Here is a 23,057-nt window from a genome sequence, read left to right on the forward strand (position 1 = left end):
AAAGGTAAATCCTGGAGTGACAGCCAAATAGCAAACATAGATGACAACCAGTTCAGATTGGAACAGTAAGCTCATGAAAGTATGTTTCCCAGAAGAAAGAAAATTGATGGATTATCTTTTGGATTATTTGAACGTGTCAAGAGGAGAGTTCTTCAGAGAATTTAGAGTAGAATTACTCACTCAGTCTGATGGAATTGGTTTCTTTACAATAAGCCACAAGAAGAAACCAGATCACAAGACTCCCTTCTCCTCCAGTTTCCAATAACATGTTTCTTGTTTCCTTTTGAGCCCTTAATTACCAAGTCTTTAACATTCACTTTTATACTAACATCCTGTTCAAGACTATGCTTTTTCTAACATGCCCAATTCTAAAACAACTTACACATTTTTAGGTATTTGTTACAGCAGCACCCTTAACCAGGTACCACAGTTTCATCAAAATCTCATCAGTTCAAAAGTCCCAAATCTCATCATTTTAGTCATCTAAATTAGGATGGGTGAGGCCATGGGTATAATCCATTCTGGGCCACAATTCCTCTCCAGCTATTGTCCTGAGAACTAAAGAAACAAGTTTTCTGCTCCTAAAACCATGATGGAAAGGGCATAGGTTAACAATTACAGACATTCCTGTTCAAAAAAGAAGAAATGGGAAAAAAAAAAGAATCGCTACTTCCAAGTAATTTTTCTTGCAACTCCATTCACTTTCAAGGCCTGGAAATAATCCTATGGGATTCTATACTGCCCTCTGAATCGTCTTTGCTCAAGAAAGGTAGCACATGGTTTGTAGCTGAATTATTTTATTATCCTGTTTTCTTCCTCTTGAAATTTAGGAGTTTGACAGCCTTTTTTCATTTTGTACTGTCTTTTCCCCTTTGAGTCCATTTTTTTCTAGATTAAAATTCCAGAAAATAAAATAAATAAATATAACTCTTGGGTGGGCCACGGTGGCTCAGCGGGCAGAATTCTTGCCTGACATGCCGGAGACCCAGGTTCGATTCCTGGTGCCGACCCATGCAAAAAAAATCCCAGAAAATACCTGTGTTTCTGCTGGTATAAAATTCCTTGCAATTTTATGAGTCTGCTATGTATGTCATGGGGATTGACTTGATTAGTCAACTACTAGATAACGTTTTTCACCAAAATTGTCAAAACTTTAAAACAGTTATGATGGCAGTGTTGGAGAAGGGATAGAGAACAGATTCCTTCAGTCAAATGCCTTTTTGGAGAACTGTTTGGAATATACCTTTTGAAAATATTTAAAATACTTGTTTCTAGCAATTGTACTTATGAGAAATTATGCTAAGGAAGTAATCAAAGATGTGGATAAAGATTTATCCTCAAAAATATATATATATGGTGTATTAGGGTTCTATAGAAAAACAAAACCAACAGGAGATGTCTGTAAACAGGAGATTTATAAAGTTGTCTCATACAACCATGGAAATGGAAGAGTCCAAAATCCATAGGGCAGGCTTTGCAGCTGACAGCTCCAGTGAAGGGTCTGAATGAACTCCATAGGAGAGGTTCACTGGCTGGAGAAGCAGTGAAAAAGTCTCTTTTCCTTAAAAGTCTTCAACTGATTGGATTATCTTGTTAGTGGGAGGCATACTTTAGTTGACTGAAGATGTAATTAGTCACAGTTTCAATCAACTGACTGATGATTTAATACCAGCCTTCCAGTTTATCAACTATCCATGAAATATTCTTGCGGCAACAGTCAGGCCAGTGCTTATCTGGGCATCATCATTTGGCCAAGTTGACACCAGAACCTAACCATGATGTATGGTATTTGCAAATGATGGACTGTACTGGAGTGGTTGTTAAGTTTTATTTTATTTTATTTCATTTATTTTGAAGATCTTCGGTAAAAGCAATAATTCAGCAATTTCATACAGGTACCTTATTTCCTCAATTCAGATTCCATTAACTGTGACAGCCATTTAGTAACTGTTAGAGAAAAAAATAATTTCAGAAACATTAAGATGGAAAGGAAGTATATCAGAGGTTATCTCTAAGTTATTTATTTTTTCATGTCTTTCTGAATTATCCAAAATGACTACACTGAGCATATGATACTAAGATAATTGTTTTTATTCTGTAGATTCTTTGTTTATATATTTATATATTTATTTATTTATATAGATGATGGTTGTAATTCAAAAAAGCAATTTTGCATGGATGCTATAGGGAATGTGAATCACTGCCCTGAATATCTAAAAAAAAATTAAATGTATATGTTGTTTTAATCATACATCTAATTCTGACATTCTTTTAATGACCGCATTTTCCTTTTTTTAACCTAAGAAGCTGAAAAAAGTGAAGATTCCTCAGGTGCTACAGGCCTCTCAGGCTTACATCGCACATACAGCCAGGACTGCAGCTTTAAGAACAGTATGTACCATGTTGGAGATTATGTCTATGTGGAACCTGCAGAGACTAACCTGCAACCACATATAGTCTGTATTGAAAGACTATGGGAAGATTCTGCTGGTAAGTTTGTTTTAAATGAAAGGGTAGAATGATGATTTGTGACTATTTTACTCCTCCTTGGTCCTCAGGGAAGAAAATTTTAAATAAGATGTTTTATATCCTCTGACTTTGTTTGTAATTAAGCTCCCATTGTATAAAAATCATAAGATTTAGCACTATTGGCAGTGGCACAGTGGTGTCAAAAGAAATAAAACTTCTTAGAGTCTAGTTGCAGTTCATTCATTCAACTACTTATTAAACACACATTATACATCAGTCTTTACAAAGGATATCAGGGATTTGAGAACACAATACTCATGTTTTGCCCCTGACCTGCTAGTCTGATTGAAAAGGTCACAAGTAAAAAAGAAATTATTATATACTTAAGAGTCACCCCCAGAGAACCTCTTAAACCAACTTGGCAAATTAACTCACTGCCCTCTCTGCTACATGGGACATGACTCCTGGAAATGAATCAGGACCCAGCATCATGGGCATGAGAAAGCCTTCTTGACCTAAAGGGGGAAGAGAGAGATGAGACAAAATAAAGTCTCAGTAGCTGAGAAATTTCATAGTCAAGAGGTTATCCTGGAGGTTGTTCTTAGGCGTGATGTAGATATCCTTTTTAGTTTATGGTGTATTGGAATGGCTAGAGGAAAGTTCCTGAAACTGTTGAACTGTGTTCCAGTAGCCTTGGTTCTTGAAGAGGACTGTATAACTGTATAGCTTTTACAGTGTGACTGTGTGATTGGGGAAACCTTCTGTCTGATGCTCCTTTTATCCAGGGTATGGAAACGTGAGTGAAAAAAAAAAAGGATAAAAAATAAATAAATAATAGGGGGAGATAAAGGGTAAAAATTGGGTAGATTAAAATACTGTGGAGCAGAGAGAGTGCCAAGATGGTGGCTTAGTAAGGTATGGGATTTAGTTCGTCCTCCAGAACAGCTACTAAATAGCCAGGAACAGTACAGAACAACTCCTGGGGCCATGTCAATGACCAGACACACAGCATACCCCAGTCTGGACCAGCTGTGAGCCCCCCCCAGAACCGTGAGTTCCCAAAGCCACCACCACTGGTGCCCCTCCCCCACAGGCTGCTTCCCAAAGGAGAAAGGAAAGGGACTTTACCAGCAGCAGGGGCTGAGCACAATTAATCTGCAATTGTGGAATTAATTCACAAATTCTGACTACTAAAAATAGGCCCCCAGCTCAGCTGAACCTGGTCAAAGCGGAGGGTGCTGATTTTTGCCCCAGCACCGAGGGGGCAGGGGTAAGGAAGAAGAAAAAAGAAACAGGTTTTTTGGATCAGATAACACATAATACTTTAAAGGGTCTGGGCTCTGAAGGAAAGGAGGGGGCACATAGGATCTGGAGGTACACAAAGCAACATACCAACATGTTGATTGGCAAACCTGAAGAACAGGGGTCCTGTTATGAGAAGGACTTTTCTCTCTCCTTTTTTTGTGATCGTGTTTCTAAAAAGACTAAACTGCCTTTGGATACAGCTGCAAGGCTTCTCAGGCTGTAACTACCCCAGGCATAGGCAGAAACAAGCTTGTTGGAAAGCTTGTCTGGAACCTCTGCCTTCCCCAGTAGAGGGCTGAGGCCCAGCTCAGGTGGATTCCCTCCCTCAAATAATTGAGACCCCAGGGTTTGGAAATTTGAAGTAATTAAAGCCAGCCTACAACCCTCCTCTGTCTCTACCACGCCCCCAGCAGGGAGAGTCCACTGAAGTTAAAGGTACCACATCACCTTATGCTGGTGGGACCCGTAGGCAGACAAGCGCCACATACTGGGCAGGATAGGAAAAACACAGAGTCCAGAGACTTCACAGGAAAGTCTTTCAACCTGCTGGATCTCACCCTCAGGGAAAACTGAAACAGGTGACTCTTTCCTCCTGACAGAAGGCAAGTTTGGTCTAGGAAAATCTGGCTGGAGTCTATAATACCTAAGTAGGCCCTCCTAAGGGGATGGGGAGGGAAGGCACCATGGAGGTGGGGTAAGAAACAAGAACTGAAAAATTCTCCTCTGAAAAACGAAACTTAAGCTAGAGGTCCAGTTGAAGCTGAACTGAATGTCAAAGAACAGATAGAAAATAAAGTCATCCAGCAAGAAAATCTTAGGTCAAAGAAGTGAAAACAGTCTCCAGAATAAACTAATTAAGGTAATTAAATGCCTAGATGCTAGCAAAAAATAACAAATCACACTAGGAAAATTGAAGATATGGCCCAGTCAAAGGAACAAACCAGTAATTCAGATGAGATACAGGAGTTGAAACAATTAATTCAAAATGTTCAAACAGACATGGAAAAACTCATCAAAAATCAAATCATTGAATTGAGGAGAGTATAAAGAAGGCAAGGAATGAAAAAAAAGAAATCGAATGTCTGAAAAAACAAATCGCAGAACTTATGGGAATGAAAGGTACAGTAGAAGAGATGAAAAAACAATGGAAACCTACATGGTCAGATTTCAAGAGGCAGAAGATAGGATTAATGATCTGGAGGATGGAACATCTGAAATCCGACAAGCAAAAGAAAATATAGGGAAAAGAATGGAAAAATATGAGCAAGGACTCAGGGAATTGAATGACAATCTGAAGCGCACGAATATATGTGCTGTGGGTGTCCCAGCAGAAGAAGAGAAGGGAAAAGGAGGAGAAAAACTAATGGAGGAAATTATCACTGAAAATTTCCCAACTCTTATGAAAGACTTAAAATTACAGATCCAAGAAGTGCAGCGTACCACAAAGACAATAGATCCAAATAGATGTACTCCAAGACATTTACTAATCAGAATGCCAGAGGTCAAAGAGAAAGAGAGAATCTTGAAAGCAGCAAAAGAAAAGCAAACCATCACGTACAAGGGAAGCCCGATAAGACTATGCGTAGATCTCTAAGCAGAAACAATGGAGATGAGAAGACAGTGGGATGATATATTTAAATTATTAAAAGAGAAAAACTGCCAACCAAGAATTCTGTATCCAGCAAAATTGTCCTTCAGAAATGAAGGAGAAATTAAAACATTTTCAGACAAAAAAATCACTGAGAGAATTTGTGACCAAGGGACCAGCACTGCAAGAAATACTAAAGGGAGCACTAGAGACAGATACGAAAAGACAGGAGAGGTGTGGAGAAGAGTGTAGAAAGGAAGACTATGAGTAAAGGCAAAAAGAAGGAGAATTGGACATGACATATAAAATCCAGAAGGCAAAATAGTAGAAGAAAGTACTACCCGTGCAATAATAACACTAAATGTTAATGGATTAAACTCCCCAATCAAAAGACAGACTGGCAGAATGGATTAAAAAACAAGACCCATCTATATGCTGTCTCTACTCAAAGGACATGAGAGCAAGGACACAAACGGACATTTGCACACCAATGTTTATAGCAGCATTATTTACGATTACCAAGAGATGGAAACAGCCAAAATGTCCAACAATGGACGGGTGGCTAAACAAACTGTGGCATATACATATGATGGAATATTATGCAGCTGTAAGACAGAATAAAGTTATGAAGTATGTAACAACATGGGTGGACCTTAAGGACATGATGCTGAGTGTGATTAGCCAAAAACAGAATGACAAATACTGTTTGGTCTCACTGATATGAACTGTCATTAGTGAAAAAACTTGGAATATTTCATTGGTGACAGAGACCATCAGGACGTAGAAATAGGGTAACATATTGGGTAACTGGAGCTGAAGGGATACAGATTGTGCAACAGGACTGAATATAAAAACTCAGAAATGGACAGTCCAACACTACCTATAATACAATTATGTTAAAACACTGAATGAAGCGGAACGTGAGAATGATAGAGGGAGGAGGGCTGGGGGCATAACTGAAATCACAAAGAAAAGATAGACGATAAAGATTGAGATGGTATAATCTAGGAATGCCTAGAGTGTATAATGATACTGACTAAATATGCAAATTTTAAAATGTTTTTGCATGAGGAAGAACAAAGGAATCTCATTACTGCAGGGTGCTGAAAATAGACAGTAATTAATATTTTAAAATTTCAACTTATGTGTGAGACTAAATAAAAAAATTTTTATTTGGTACAAAATTTATATTTTGAGCAGTGCATCTCCTAATATGACTTATGTAGATAGTTGGTTGAACAACATAAGTACATGGAACCTTGGGTAGGACATTAGATTTTATTGGTTTGTCCAGAGTGATGCCCCAATGAATCCCAGAGTGATTTGATCAGTGAGTGGAAAAGTACTTGCAAAATCCCCTTTGGGGAATGGTGAGAATGGGGGAAAAGTCAACCTCCCCAAGTTGAATTCTTGATATTCTCACAAGCAGTGCAGACAACCAAAGCTACAGGCTGAGCCCCCAGTCTTGGGGTTTGTTCACATGAAAGTTAACCCCACAAAGGATAGGTCAAGCCTACTTAAAATTAGGCTTAAGAATCACCCCCCCCCAAGAGAACCTCTTTTTTTGCTCAGATGTGGCCTCTGTCTCCAGCCAACACAACATGCAAACTCACCACTCTCCCCCTGTGTACGTGGGACATGACTCCCAGGGGTGTGAACTTTCCTGGCAACGTGGGACAGAAATCCTAGAATGAGCTGAGACTCAGCATCAAGGGATTGAGAAAAACCCTAGACTGAGCTGAGACCCAGCATCAAGGGATTGAGAAAACCTTCTCGACCAAAAGAGGGAAGAGTGAAATGAGACAAAGTGTCAATTGCTGAGAGATTCCAAACAGAGTGGAGAGATTATCCTGGAGGTTATTCTTACGCATTAAGTAGATATCACCTTGTTATCCAATATGTAATGGAGAGCCTGGAGGGAACTGCCTGAAAATGTAGAGCTGTGTTCCAGTAGCCGTGTTTCTTGATGAAGATTGTATAATGATATAGCTTTCACAATGTGACTGTGTGATTGTGAAAACCTTGTGTCTGATGCTCCTTTTATGTACCTTGTCAACAGATGAGAGGAACATATGGAATAAAAATAAATAATAGTGAAACAAATGTTAAAATAAATTCAATTTGAAATGCTAGTGATCAATGAAAGGGAAAGGTAAGGGGTATGGTATGTAAAAATTTTTTTTTCCTTTTTCTGTTTTTGTTTTATTTTTCTGTTGTCTTTTCATTTCTTTTTCTGAATTGATGCAGATGTTCTAAGGAATGATCATGATGATGAATATACAACTATGTGATGATATTGTGAATTGCTGATTATATATGTAGAACAGAATGAGCATATATTAAGGATGCTTGCATTTCTTGTAATTTTTTTTAATTAATAAGTTATAAAAAAAAAGAAGAGAGGATGCAAATAAATAAAATCAGAAATGGAAGAGGAGACATAACTACTGACCCCGTTGAATTAAAGGAAGTAATGAGAGAATACTGTGAATAACTTTATGCTAATAAACTAGACAATGTAGATGAAATGAACAACTTTCTAGAAAGGCATGAGCAACCAACATGGACTTGAGAAGAAATAGACAACCTCAACATACCAATCACAAGTAAAGAAACTGAGTCAGTCATTAAGAATCTCCCCAAAAAGAATGGTCCAGGACCAGATAACCTCACATGTGCATTTTACCAAACATTCAAGAAAGAATTAGTACCAATCCTACTCAAACTCTTCAAAAAAAACTGAAGAGGAGGGAGAGCTACCTAACTCATTCTATGAAGCCAACATTACCCTTATACCAAAACCAGACAAAGATATTACAAGAAAAGAAAACTACAGACCAGTCTCTCTAATGAATATAGATGCAGAAATTCTCAACAAAATTCTACCAAATCAAATCCAGCAGCGCATTAAATAATTATACACCATGACCAAGTAGGATTCATCCCAGGTATGCAAAGATGGTTCAACATAAGAAAATCAATTAATGTAATACACCATATCAACAAATCAAAGCAGAAAAACCACATGATCATCTCGATTGATGCAGAAAAGGCATTTCACAAAATTCATCCTTTCCTGTTGAAAACACTTCAATGGATAGGAATAGAAGCGAACTTCCTGAACGTGGTAGAGGGAATATGAAAAACCCACAGCTAGCATCATGCTCAATGGGTAAAAACTAAAAACTTTCTCCCTTAGATCAGGAACAAGACAAGAATGTCCCCTATCACAAATGTTGTTCAACATTGTGTTGGAAGTTCTAGCCAGAGCAATTAGACAAGAAAAAGAAATACAAGGCCTCAAAATTGGAAAGGAAGAAGTAAAACTCTCACTGTTTGCAGATGATATGATTCTATATGTTGAAAATCCCGAAAAATCCACTGCGAAACTACTAGAGGTAATAAATGAGTACAGCAAAGTGGCAGTTTACAAGATCAACACTCAGAAATCTGTAGTGTTTCTGTACACTCCATTTACAATTACAACCAAAAGAATAAAATATTTAGGAATAAATTTAACTAAAGAGACAAAAGACCCATGTGAAGAAAACTACAAGAAATTGTTAAAAGAAATCACAGAAGATCTAAATAAATGGAAGGGCATATAGTGTTCGTAGATTGGAACACTAAATACAGTTAAGATGTCAGTTCTACCTAAATTGATTTTCAGATTCAATTCAATACCAATTAAAATCCCAACAACTTACTTTTCAGAAATAGAAAAACCAAGTGCCCCAAATAGCTAAAAGTATTCTGAGAAAGAAAATGAAGTTGAGGTTCTCATGCTACCTGACTTTAAGGCATATTATGAAGCTTCAGTGGTCAAAACAGCATGGTACTGACATAAAAATAAATATACTGCTCAGTGGAATAAAATAGGGTGTTCAGATATAGACCCTCTCATCTATGGACGCTTGATCTTTGATAAGGCAGTCAAGCCAACTCACCTGGGACAGAACAGTCTCTTCAATAATTGGTGCCTGGAGAACTAGATATCCATATACAAAAGAATGAAAGAGGAACCATATCTTACACCCTATACAAAAATTAACTCAAAATGGATCAAAGACCTAAACATTAGATCTAAGACCATAAAACTGTTAGAAGAAAATGTAGGAGATGTCTTATAAATCTTATAATAGGAGGCAGTTTCCTAGACCTTACACCCAAAGCACGAGCGTAGAAGAAAGAAATGAATGGGAACTCCTCAAAATTAAGCACTTTTGTGCATCAAGAAACTTTTTTACATCAAGAAAGTAAAAAGACAGCCTACACAATGAGAGACAATATTTGGCAACAATATATCAGATGAAGGTCTAGTACCCAGAGTATATAAAGAGATTGTTCAACTCAACAACAAAAAGACAGACAACCCAATTACAAAATGGACAAAAGACTTGAACAGACACTTCTCAGAAGAGGAAGTACAAATGGCCAAAAGGCACATGAAAGGATGCTCAATTTCCCTGGCTGTTAGGGAAATGCAAATGAAAACCACAATTAGATATTATCTCACACCCACCAGAGTGGGCATTATCAAGAAAACAATAAGTGCTGGAGAGGTAGTAGAGAAAGAGGCACACTTACCCATTGTTGATGGGAGTGTCAAACAGTACAACCGCTGTGGAAGGCAGTGTGGCAGTTCCTCAGGAAGCTAAATATAGAATTGCCATATGTCCCGGCAATACTATTGTTAGGTATCTACTCAGAGGACATGAGGGCAAGGACACAAGTGGACATTGGCACACCAGTTTATAGTAGCATTGCTTACAGTTGTGAAGTGATGGAAACAGCCCAAATGTCCACCAACAGACAAGTGGCTAAACAAACTGTGGTATAAACATACAATGGAATATTATGCAGCTGTAAGACAGAATAAAGTTATGAAATATGTAACAACATGAATGGACCTTAAGGACATTATGCTGAATGAGATTAGCCAGAAACAAAAGGACAAATACTGTGTGGTCTCACTAATATGAACTGACATTAGTGAATAAGGTTGGAGAATTTCATTGGTAACAGAGACCATCAGGAGATAGAAATAGTGTAAGATATTGGGTAATTGGAGCTGAAGGGATACAGATTGTACAACAGGACTGATTGTAAAAACTCAGAAATAGATAGCACAATACTATCTAACTGTAATACAATTATGTTAAAACACTGAATGAAACTGACTGTGAGAATGATAGAGGGAGGAGGGCTGGGGGCACAAATGAAATCAGAAAGAAAGACTGTAAAGACTGAGACGGTATAATCTAGGAATGCCTAGAGTGTTTAATGATAGTGACTAAATGTACAAATTTTAAAAATGTTTTTGCGTGAGGAAGAACATAGGGATGTCATTACTGCAGAGTGTTGAAAATTGATAGTAATTAATATTTTAAAATTTTAACTTATGTGAAACTAAAGAAAAAAATTTTATTTGGTACAAAATTTATATTTTGACTAGTGCATTTCCTAATATAACTTATGTAGACAACTTAATTGAACACCATAACTATATGGAATCTTGAGTAGGGCATTGGTTTGTCCAGAGTAATGCCCCGATAAATCCCAGAGTGATTTGAACAATGAATAAAAAGTATTTGCAAAGTCCCCTTCAGGGAATGGTGAGAAAGGGGGAAAATTCAGCATCCCCAAGTTGAATTCTTGATATTCTCACAAGCAGTGCAGACCAAAGCAATAGGCTGAGCCCCCGATCTTGGGGTTTGTTCATATGAAACTTAACCCCACAAAGGATTGGTCAAGCCTACTTAAAATTAGGCCTAAGAGTCACCCCCAGGAAAACCTCTTTTGCTCAGATGTGGCCTCTCTCTCCAGCCAACACAACAAGCAAACTCACCACCCTCCCCCTGTCTACATGGGACGTGACTCCCAGGGGTGTGGACCTTCCTGGCAACGTGGGACAGAATTCCTAGAATGACCTGAGACTCAGCATCAAGGGATTGAGAAAACCCCTAGAATCAGCTGAGACTGAACATACAGGGATTGAGAAAACCTTCTTGACCAAAATGGGGAAGACCGAAATGAGACAAAGTGTCAATGGCTGAGAGATTCCAAACAGAGTCTAGAGGTTGTCCTGGAGGTTATTTTTACACATTAAATAAATGGCACCTTGTTAGTCAAGATTAATGGAGAGGTTGGAGGGAACTGCCTGAAAATGTAGAGCTGTGTCACAGTAGCCAGGTTTCTTGAAGATGTTTGTATAATGATATAGCTTTCACAATGTGTGTGATTGTGAAAACCTTGTGTCTGATGCTCCTTTTATCTACCTTATTAAAAGACGGGTAAAACATGGAATAAAATAATAGGGGGAACAAATGTTAAAATAAAATTAGATTGTAATGCTAGTGATCAATGAAAGAGAAGCGTAGGGGATATAGTATATATGAATTTTGTTCTGTTGTCTTTTTATTTCTTTTTCTGAATTGATGCAAATGTTCTAAGAAATGATCATGATGATGAATATGCAACTATGTGGTGATATTGTGAATTACTAATTATATATGTAGAATGGAATGATTGTAAGTTAAGAATGTTTGCGTTTGTTTGTTATTGTTGTTTTTTTTAATTAATTTTAAAAAAATACTGTGAAGTGTGGGCCACGGTGGCTCAGTAAGTAGAGTTCTCGCCTACCATGCCAGAGACCCAGGTTCAATTCCTGATGCCTGCCCATGCAAGCAAAAAAAAAAAAAAAATACTATATTATAGATCAATGAGAGGGAGGAGTAAGTGGTATGAGATGTGTGGATTTTTCGTTTTTTGTTTTGTTTTTTTTTAATTTCTTTTTCTGGAGTGATGCAAATGTTCTAAAAATGATCATGGTGAAAAATATGATATTGTGAGCCATCGATCATGTAATATGGTTGGGTTGTAGGTGTGCTGATATTTCTCACTAAAAATATATTTTAAAAAAATTAACATCCAGTTCTCATTTTCCATCCCAGCAATCCACATTCAATTCCCAGTGCCTGCCCATGCAAAAAAAAAAAAAACCAAAAAAAAAAAGAAAATTAACATCCTAAATCTATAACAATCTTGTTTGTTTAGATTCCAACTTTATTTCAGTAGCATAAACAGACTACATTTCCATGCCCTTTCTTCCCCTTACCTTTATGTATTTCTTGTCACAAATGACATATTTTTACATTATGAGTGCAGAAACCATTTATTTATCATTATGTTTTATTCATTTGCTTTTTAGATCCTGTGAGAAGTAGAAAGTGGCATTACAAACTAAAACTACAATAATTGGCATTTATATTTACTCACATTGTTACCTTTACCTGAAATCTTATTTCTTCATGCAACTTCAGTCTAACGGGACTAACGACAAAAAGAACACCATTTAGCATTTTTTTAGGACTAGTATAGCGTTAACAAACTCCCTTAGCTTTTGTTTCTCTGGAAATAACACTCTACCATCTTGGTTTGAGCAAGGCCTCGGGTTTTCTAGCCATTTTTAAATTGCCTTTTTCTTGATTCAGCATCTGCATATTTACTACAATTCTATAGCCGTTTTCCTGGGCTCTGAGAGGGGCGGTTCTGCCAATTTTTAATAGTTATTTTAAGATTCTATTGGTGGACAGAACCCTACAATATCTTACTCCTTCATCTTGGTCATTTACTTCATCAGTTGGCTTTTAAATTGAGAAATGGAAAATAAATAAGAGCTAACGAAAATAAAATCAAGAGAAAATGTGATCCATTTATTTTAGCTGTTCATTGTGTGAAATAGTTGTAGATTCTTTCACAATAGTGTAAATTATGCCTTCAGTGTGTCTGTATCCTTACTAAAGAACACAGCTTTAGGTGTGGTCTGACCAGAGCAAAGTAGAGCAGCTCTCATCACTATCTTCGTTCTGTATATTATACTTCTTTAATATAAGGAGGAAAGTAATGTTTTTTAGACCTCATTGTTCTTCATTATTTTTTAAATATTACTTCTACCAGTATAATTAAAGAACTGTGGCTTAAGATGCATCGCTAGGTTCAGGCCGTGGCAAAATAACTTGATGATGGAGTATTTGCCTGTCTTAATTTCTGTTAGTAGTGATATTTTCTCTCTCACTCTTTCTTTTTTTGAGGTGAAAAATGGTTATATGGCTGTTGGTTTTATCGGCCAAATGAAACATTCCACCTGGCTACACGAAAGTTTCTAGAAAAAGAAGTTTTTAAGAGTGACTATTACAACAAAGTTCCCGTTAGTAAAATTCTAGGCAAATGTGTGGTTATGTTTGTCAAGGTAAGAAGCTCATTAATTCCAAAAGTATTACTCATACCCTAGGATTAAATTTCAGAACACAGAATTGATAATTACAAAATTAGGAACTCTGCTTTTTTATTTTTTAAGCCATGTATAGATAGCTATATGTAAAGACTTGGAAACAAATTAACCTGAACATAGTGGTGAAAGACCACTTGTTGCCCACACTATTTAGCTATATGCAGTCAGCTTTTATTTTTTTATATTGCCAGTCTAATTTTTGAGAATGATGTTTCCTAAAAAAGGTAGTAATTATAAATTGTCAGTTTGCTTTTTAGTTAATAGATGTACTATGCATGTGTTTATCTGATATAGCCGCATGAGACCTGTCCAAAGCTTTAAGGAACATTATAACTATATGAAATATTAATGTATTTTCAAAGATGCAATTAGTGAGCTAATTGGAACTATTTATGTTTATAAGCAGAAATGTATGTCTTTAATAAGACTATTTTATAACAGTGGAAATACTCCTAGATTGCTCTAGCCATTTGCCATTTGTTGTTAGCCACCAGGAAGTCTTTACAGTTTAGCTTTTGTTTGGCTAGGTGGTTGATGTTAGCTTTAGCTTCTTTCTGTTTTTGGAAAATTCATCTAATTAAATAATTAATTTTAGTCTTATGTTCCCCAGGAATACTTTAAATTATGCCCAGAAAACTTTCGAGATGAGGATGTTTATGTCTGTGAATCACGGTATTCTGCGAAAACCAAGTCTTTTAAAAAAATTAAACTGTGGACCATGCCCATCAGCTCAGTTAGGTTCATCCCTAGGGATGTGCCCCTTCCTGTGGTCCGAGTGGCCTCCGTATTTGCAAATGCAGACAAAGGGGATGATGAGAAGAACACAGACAACTCAGAGGACAGTCGCATTGAAGACAGTTTTAACTTGGAAAAGGTATGTAGACAGTAGCCACACAGAGAAGAATTTTATGTCTCAAAATATCTATTCTAGAAAATGCAAAATTTAACTTCAAAATTGGAAAAAAAACAGCAATATAAAACCTAAACCAAACAGAATAAAGGAAAGAGAGAAATTAATACTTAGACAACAGAGCAATAGAATTTAAAAATAAAACTAAGCCAGTTCTTCCACAAGTCAAATGAAATAAACAGATAACTACCCAAACAAAAGGGTAAAAGAGAGGGGTTAAACTCAAAAACACAGAATGTGGGAGAACTATAAAAATGTGTACATTTCTGCTAATACTTTGAAAACCTGAATAAAATTAATAATTTTCTAGGCTAATACAAAATTACCAGAACAGAATCAAGAGGAGATAAATAACGTATAAGTGAATGTTAATCATGCATTTGAGAAAGATATCTAAGACCTAACTGCAAAGAGTATTAGTTTTCTAACATGTAAGAGAAAGGGAGCTTGGGAAAAAATGTGATTTTTTTGTTTGTTTTTGTTATGTCTAGGAATCCTTAATTTTAAGAAAAGGAAAGGCAATATCAGTGAAATGTAACATGGAATCAGTTTAGACTTGTCATCTAGTGTTCATAAGCTGACAGGGTCCTTGCTATATATAAACTGCTAGTTGTCTCATATCTTTACTTAAATACTAAAATGGATACTTCTTCCTAAGACTTTAAGAATTCAAATATCTTCCAGTTTTACATTAGCAACTAAAAGTTTTCTATCTTTCTTGATTATAAAGAAGCAGCATATTTGCTGTAAAGAATTCAAACACTGGAACACATATAATTTAAACACCAAAAGCCTTCTCATGTTCCCATCCTCAGAAATAATCACTCACTTTAGTATACGCTTTTCATATTCGTATTTTCAAACTTTAAAAAATAATGCTGAGATCACATGCTATTTTGCAACTTGTTAATTTATCTGTATATCCATATATTCTACAAAAATGTTCATGTTATTATACATAGATCTACTTTACATCTTCACTGACTGCACAGTACTGCATTATATGGATGTACGACAATATATAAGACATTATATTTAATAATGTTTTACTCCTTTCTATGTTGGAATAAATAAAAATAAAATTTTAAATCTATCAATTGTTAATATTGAGAAATTAAGGGAGCTCAATAAACGTAGTTGAGGAAGCTTGTGTAGAATTTGTTCATGATACTCTATAGTAATCCATGGATGAGTCTGCTTCTGAATGCTAATAAATACTCCCCAGTATTTTTTTGCCAAAGGTTATAGGAATGGAAGAGAGGGGGATAAAAGTGTCTTGAGGTAACATTATTTTATGAAAATTAATGAGAAACTTTAAATGGATACAGTACTTGATAAGACTGAGTTTGATTTCAAACCTAGTTTTCATTTCTTACCTTCATCAGGTTTCTATTTATGTATTTTTTTCCTTTCAAGTTAATATAAAGGAAAGTCTTCTTTCCCTTTTTTTTACCTTTTCTCTCTACTACTTGATTTTCCATTACATTTCTTCACCAGTTTCCTTTAATACAGGAGAAAGAAGATGTCCCTGTGGAAATGTCCAATGGTGAACCAGGTTGCCACTACTTTGAGCAGCTCCGTTACAATGACATGTGGCTGAAGGTTGGTGACTGTGTCTTTATCAAATCCCATGGCCTGGTGCGTCCTCGTGTGGGCAGGTAAGTGTCATTGACGTAGCAAAAATGAGGTTGCTTCTGAGAGATTTGGGGCCAGCAGAAATTTTTCACTCTTAGGATGAAAGCAAAAAGTCCTTCTCCTTTTACCTCCAGCCAAACTTTCTTTTTTAAAGTCGTCCCCCAGGCTCTTTTGTTTCCGCCTCTCCTGCCATTCGCAGAACTCAGATCAGAAAGATCCCTACCAACTTCACTTGGTTAACTCCTTTAGCTTAAATATGAAATGACACTTCCTTAAGAAAGCCTTCCCTGTCTCCTCCAGACTGGGTCAGGTCTTACTGTTACACACTTTCAGTGTACATATCTCATATTAGTTTTTATTAGGTTGCTGTCAGGTTTTGAAACCAGACTACAAGTGCCCTGAGGGTAGGGGTCCGCTTCTTGCTCACCTTTGTGTCCCCTGCTCCTAGCATGGTACATAGAAACATAGCAGGGGCTCAGATATTTGATGTACAAGTGTACAGTGAATGGATGGATGGATGGTCAGATGGTGAAAAATATCAGTAAACGAATCAGGTGTGGGTCTGGGCAGTAGAATGTAGTAGTTAAGAATATGTCATTGGTTCCATAAATCTTGGTTTAAGTTCCAGCTCTGTTAGCTTCATGTCCTTAGGTAAATGATTCACCTTTCCGAGCTTCAGTTTCATCATCATATTTGTTCATTATTCATTAAGCATTTATTATACACCTACTCTTTGCCAAGCCCTGGGGATACCTAGCTGAATAAAACAAAGATTCCTAGTACCGTGAAGCTTTGTTCTCCTGGTGAGATAAGCAATAAACAGCATGAATAAAGAAATTGTATAGTATGTTAGATCATGACACATGCTGTGGAAAAATTAGAGCAGGGTTAGTGAAGGGGATCAGGGGTAATGTTGTGAAAGCAGGGAAGCGCAAGTCTTTAAATAGGGTGTTCTATATAGGCCTCACCGAGAACCTTGTTGAATCAACATCTGAAGGAACTGCATGAGTGAAAAATGTGTATATCTGGGGAGAAAGCATCCCACGCAGAGGGAACAGTCATTTCAAAGACCTGAGAGAGGGGCAGGCCTAGCCTACTCAAACCAGCAGAAACAAAGGGTTAATGAAGTACATTTCACCTAAGACCTCAGAAGCCATTATAGGGACTTGGACTTTTACTGAGTTAAATGGAGTGTGTTGGATTCTTTTGAGCCCAGAGTGACATCTGACTTAGGTCTTAATAGGATCTCTCTGTCTGCTGGTTGTTAAAAATAGACTATAAAGGCTTCCAGGGTAGACCTGCTAGGATGCTATTGTAATAATCCAGGCAAGAAGGAGAGTGGCTCAGAGCAGGGTAGCTGCAAAGAGAGTGATAAGAAGTAATTAGATCATGTATTTGTCTGTTTTTAGTTACCTAAAGCCAGTAGAATTCCTAAAGGATGGGATTTGAGGTCTAAGAAAAAGGAGAGTCAAAGATGACCCATGTGTGTTGACCTGAAGAACTAGAAAGATGGAGTTTCCATTAAATGAAATAAGGATGATGTTTCATGTCAGGAACCATGAGAAAATGGGGCAATAATAATATCAACTTTATGAGATAGTTTTAAGAAACAGCACAGTGTCTGGCACATATTGGATACTAATTTTTGTTTATAGGAGATGGTGTTTGGCTTTCATAAGATTCTCAAGGGGTGAGGAGTACTAGATCTTGACCTACAAAAGATCAGGAACTACTACTTTAAAGGAATGTCTGCCACTCATGTGATCTGCTCCCAGATATTGATGTTTTGTGTGATTTGTTCTGCTCACAACTCCAATGACACATTCTTCCTGAGCATTTCAGGAAGAAAGCCTGGGAATCAGCTAAAACTGTATTATATTGAATGCATTGGTATTGTGTTAAAATATTTTTTCCCTGAAATGAATAGCCAAATGTTCATTTCTCTTTTTCCAAACATTTTCTCAGGTGCTTAGGGAGGTTAAAAAGCCAGGAAGCTGTCTTGTTACCAAAACAGCCAGTGAAATTCCTCTAAATGTTACATATCATTAAATTTTTGGTTAATGTAATTTTTGTAAATTAATCTTTCCAGAATGAGACATATCAGAATTCTGTTTTAATGAAATTTCTCCCTTCCCTCCACCCTTCCCCAAGAATTGAAAAAGTATGGGTCCGAGATGGAGCTGCATACTTTTATGGCCCAATCTTCATTCACCCAGAAGAGACAGAACATGAGCCTACAAAAATGTTCTATAAAAAAGAAGTGTTTCTGAGTAATCTGGAAGAAACCTGCCCCATGACATGCATTCTGGGTAGGTATTTATGCTTTTTTATTTTATCACATACATTCCACCAAAACTATTGATTAATTCTGTTTCAGGTACTGTTCTAGGTGCTAGGTGCAGTGAAGAAAACAAAGTCTTTCCTCTCTTAGAGCATATGTTGGGGCAGAATGTATAATAAAAATAAATATATAGAACATCAGATGGCAATAAGGGTTATAAATGAGAATAAAGTGGAGTAAGGAGATAAAGAATGATGTTGGGGGTAGGTCCTTTTTAAGGTAATGTGGGCAGCAAATGCCTCTAATAGGTGGTATGTGAGTCGAAGGAAGTAAATAGGAGAACCTTTCAGATATCTGGAGTTTTATGCCATTTTAGGCAAAGCAGACACCAAATACAAAGGCCTTAAGACATAGTGTCTGGGCATGTTTAAGAAATAAAAAGGCCAGGTGTCTGGATCAGCTCTATGAGGTGGCTGGGCATCTACTCATGGTAGGCCTTATAGACAGTGCAAAGACCTTGGATTGGGTTTGGAGAGAGTGAGATTGAGATTGAGATTGAGTCTTGGGAGTGATTTAAGAAGAGTGGTGATATGAGCCAACAAACAAATTCAAAGAATCACTATGGCTACTGTATGAAAAATAAGTGTTGTAAGGATAAGACAGGAAATAGAAGCGGTTGAAAGACTTCTAGGCTCTTTCAGACTGTTAAACCTAATATTTCTCTTGACCCTGTTTAGAAATGTGGAAGACTCATGGCTATTTCTGTTTAGTCATCCCGTGGGTGTTCACAGTGGCATTCCACTTCTCTAGTATAGTTCTGTGCTTCATATCTTGTCATCATTTTCACCTTTTTTGTTTCTTCTGGCTCTAAGTTAACTCTGTTAGCTTACTTATGCCAGCCACTCTTCACATTTTTTGCAATGATTAGAGATGATAATTAACGTCTTGAATTTGTGACAGTCTAGTTTGAATTATACCAACTTAGCTCTAGTAATGTACAGAGACTCTGCTTCTATATAGCTTTAGCCCTCTCCCTTTATGTTATTGTCATAAATTACATCTTTATACTTTGTGTGCCTGTTAACGTGGATTTATAATTATTATTTTATGAATATATCTTTTAAATCATATAGGAAAAAAATAGGAGTACAAACCAAAAGTACAATACTGGCTTTTCTATTTATTTATACAGTTACCTTAACCAGTGTCCTTTTATTTCTCCTATGGCTTCAAGTAACTGTCTGACTTCTTTTTATTTCAGCCTAAATGGCTCTCTTTAACATTTCTTGTAGGGCAGGTCTACTAGTGACACATTCCTTCCTCATCTTTTATCTGGGAATGTCTTAATTTCTCCTTTTTTATTCTTTTATATGCTGTCTGGGGGTCACATTTCATTATTCTTGCATGTGAGTATCCCGTTATTGCAGCACCGTTTGTTGAATTTTTTTTGTGCTTATTTGTTTTTGCTTGCTTGTTTGCGGTTTTTTGGAAAGTGCATGGACCAGGAATCGAACCCAGGTCTCCATCATGGCAGGCAAGAATTCTACTCTCCTTCTAGTTTTGCTGGATATAGTATTCTTGGTTGAAAATTCTGTGGATTTTTTTTCCTCATTCTCTAAAATATGCCCAAAACAAAACAAAAATAAAATATGTCCAGCCCACTGCCTTCTGGCCTCCATGGTTTCTGATGAGAAATTAGCTGTCCTTCTTCTTAAGACTCTCTTGTATACAATAAGTTGCTTCTCTTTTGCTGCTTTCAAGATTCTCTCTTTGTCTTTGTCTTTTGACAGTTTAATTATAATGTATCTCCATGTGGATCTCTCTGAAATTTGTCCTACTTAGAGTTCATTGAGCTTCTTGGATGTGTAGAAGAGCTTCTTGGATATACCTTTTGTCAAATTTGGGGAGGCTTTGGCCACTGGTTTGTTTTTTTTTTTCAAATATTCTTTCTACCCCTTTCCCTCCGTTCTAGTTTGCTAGCTGCCTGAATGTGATATACCAGAAACAGAACAGCTTCTTCTTTTTAAAGCAGTTTTATTGAGGTAAATTCGCATACCATTCTATCTTTCTAAAGTGTTCAGCAGATGTCTTCTAGGAAATTCACAGATTATGCATTCATCACCACACTTGATTCTAGAACATTCTTTACCCTCAAGAGGGTTTACTGTATTATACAGTCTCATTTTTTATCCTAATAAATGTTTTTCGTATTTGGGGGTTCTTGGTCGATCTTGCATGTTGCTGAAGAATGGGATGCTTGGATTCATTACAGGGCAGATTCTCAGGCAGACTTTGTCACTATTGCTTGAACTTGAAAGAGATAAAGAAAGGGCATAGTAGCACAGAAGCTGGAATTTTGGTAAATGTAAAGATGTGGGCTCCATTGCTAATGTTGCAAAAGGAAACATTTCCAATATCCATATCTAGGAAAATCCGCACATGGTGCAAACGGGCATTTACCGAGAGGGCAGTAGGAGGTATGGTACAGGCCCAGAGGAAGCTTCCATCTCAAACTCAGTGTCCAGAATCCAGCTTTGGGAGATAGTCAGTTCTCTCCTTTTTGGAGAACAGATTCTTTGCAAACACCCAGATCCCACTCTTCATTTGTTCCTACATTTACCTCCCAGTAATGGCACCCAGAGGTAGATCGAAAGGCACCCAGGACGCAAATTGGATAGCTGAATCTCTCAACAGATTCTTTCAGCTTCTGTTACTAGTCGCACATCGGCCACTCCTCAGGTCATCAGAGATGATGAGGAATTCATTGGCTGTGTCAACATGCAAGGTCATATCCACTTGGAACTTCAGCATCCTTGTGATCTATAGAATATCTCTCAAGTGGGGCTCCAGATCCTTGACTTTGGAAACTAGCTTCCGCAGCTGCCATTTCAGCCTGATGTCATTCTTCTGAGAGACCACAGGACAGGAGGGGTACAATCAGCCTTCCCCATGGGGTTCCTTCTTCAGTGAGTTGATGCAGTACAGGCAGCAGAGATATCCACAGTTCAGGTACATTGATTTTTCAAGATAATCTAGACCTGTAGGACTTTACTTCTTTAAAGTCCTCAGCCATGGCCACTACTGGGGAGAAATGTGCATGATAATGGAGTGTCCATGACTAGAATGACTGAGACTCTTTCATCTTTATATGCATAGGGTTTTCCTATATCTTTTATGTGCAGTCACCAGCATTAGGTAATGAAGTTACAATATAAATTCAAATATGAAAAGAGTCATGGCCCTGACAATCTGATATTTGGAATCTAGTCAGAATGAAGGTCCTTGGAATGAAGGAAATTGTGAGAGACCAGACCTGGGCTATTCAGTGTGGTAGCCACCAGTCACATGTTGCTAGGAACAGCTTTTTAAAAGGGGAGTTTATTAAGTTTCAAGTTTACAGTTCTAAGGCCATCAAAATGTCCCAGTCTAAAGCAAGTCTATAAAAGTGTCCAAATTAAGGCACCAAAAAGAGGTTAACTTCACTCAAGAAAGGCTGATGAGGTTCAGGGTTTCTCTCTCAACTGAAAAGGCACATGGCAAACATGGTGACATCAGCTAGCTTTCTCTTCAGGCTTCTTGTTTCATGAAGCTCCCCTGGGATGAATTCCTTCTTCATCTCCAAAGGTCTCTGACTGCGTGGGCACTGGTGGTTCTCATGGCTCTTTCCAAAATGCTTCCTCTTTTAAAGGATTCCAGCAAACTAATCAAGACCCAACTGGAACGAGTGGAGTCACATCTCCCTCCAATCAAAGGTTAATACCCACAATTGGGTGAGTCATTTCTCTGTGGAGATAATCTAATCAAGTTTCTAACCTACAGTGCTGAATAGGGGTTAAAAGAAGTGGCTGCCTCCACCATATGGATCAGGATTAAAATAAGACTTTTCTAGGATACATAACCCTTTCAAACCAGCACACTCTCTCGCCTCTTCTTTTGGTATTCCCATTGTGCGAATATTGGTATGCTTTGATAATTTTCTTTAAGTCTTTTAGGCTTTATTCATTTTCTTCACTCTTCTTTCTCTTCCTCAGAGAGGTAATTTCAATTGCTCTATCTTCAATTTTGGTGATTCTTTGTTCTTTCTGTTCACATGTACTGTTGTAACACCTCTAATGAATTTTTCCTTTCAGTTATTACTCTGTCAGCTCCAGAATTTCTATTTCATTCATTTTTATAATTTCTGTCTCTTTATTGTTATACTCTGTTTCCTGGTTTCCTGTAGTTCTTTGTCCATGGTTTCCTTTAGCTTTTTGCTTATTTAAAACAGTTGACTTAAAGTCTTTATCTAGTAAGTTCACTGTCTGGACTTCCTTAGAGACGGTTTCTTGAATTTCCTTTTTCCTGTGAATGAGCCATACTACCTAATTTCTTTGCGTGCCTCATAATTTTTTATTGCAAACTGAACATTTTAAATATTATAATGTAGTAACTTTTGTTGGGGATTGAATCATGTCCCCCACAAAAGGCATGTTGAGGTCCAACCCCTGGTCCTGGGGGAGATTTCATTTTTAAATAGGACCTTTGAAGATGTTATTAAATAAAGTGTTCCAAACTGATTGAGGGTGGGCCTTAATCC

General features: G+C 37.1%; 1 protein-coding gene and 1 pseudogene across 23 annotated transcripts in view; one reads left to right on the forward strand and one right to left on the reverse strand.

The window, feature by feature from the left end:
- The window catches only part of PBRM1 (polybromo 1), a 155,042-nt gene that overhangs the window by 93,218 nt on the left and 38,767 nt on the right, over positions 1-23,057 (forward strand). For 10 of the 23 annotated variants that reach the window (XR_013162739.1, XM_077129025.1, XM_077129023.1 and 7 more), the window contains 5 exons: positions 2,305-2,490; positions 13,456-13,613; positions 14,266-14,529; positions 16,063-16,223; positions 18,352-18,509. Coding sequence is in view for 22 of the 23 variants with exons in the window: in XM_077129025.1 (XP_076985140.1) it covers positions 2,305-2,490; positions 13,456-13,613; positions 14,266-14,529; positions 16,063-16,223; positions 18,352-18,509 (927 nt within the window). In the remaining variant the exon portion in view is untranslated. The remainder of the gene's footprint in view (positions 1-2,304; positions 2,491-13,455; positions 13,614-14,265; positions 14,530-16,062; positions 16,224-18,351; positions 18,510-23,057) is intronic. The other 13 variants (XM_077129018.1, XM_077129031.1, XM_077129035.1 and 10 more) reach the window with 3 other exon arrangements.
- LOC143657728 (ret finger protein-like 1 pseudogene) lies at positions 20,780-22,427 on the reverse strand (annotated as a pseudogene).

The sequence above is a fragment of the Tamandua tetradactyla genome, chromosome 15 (genome assembly GCF_023851605.1).
Source record: "Tamandua tetradactyla isolate mTamTet1 chromosome 15, mTamTet1.pri, whole genome shotgun sequence".
In the NCBI taxonomy this organism is placed as follows: domain Eukaryota; kingdom Metazoa; phylum Chordata; class Mammalia; order Pilosa; family Myrmecophagidae; genus Tamandua; species Tamandua tetradactyla.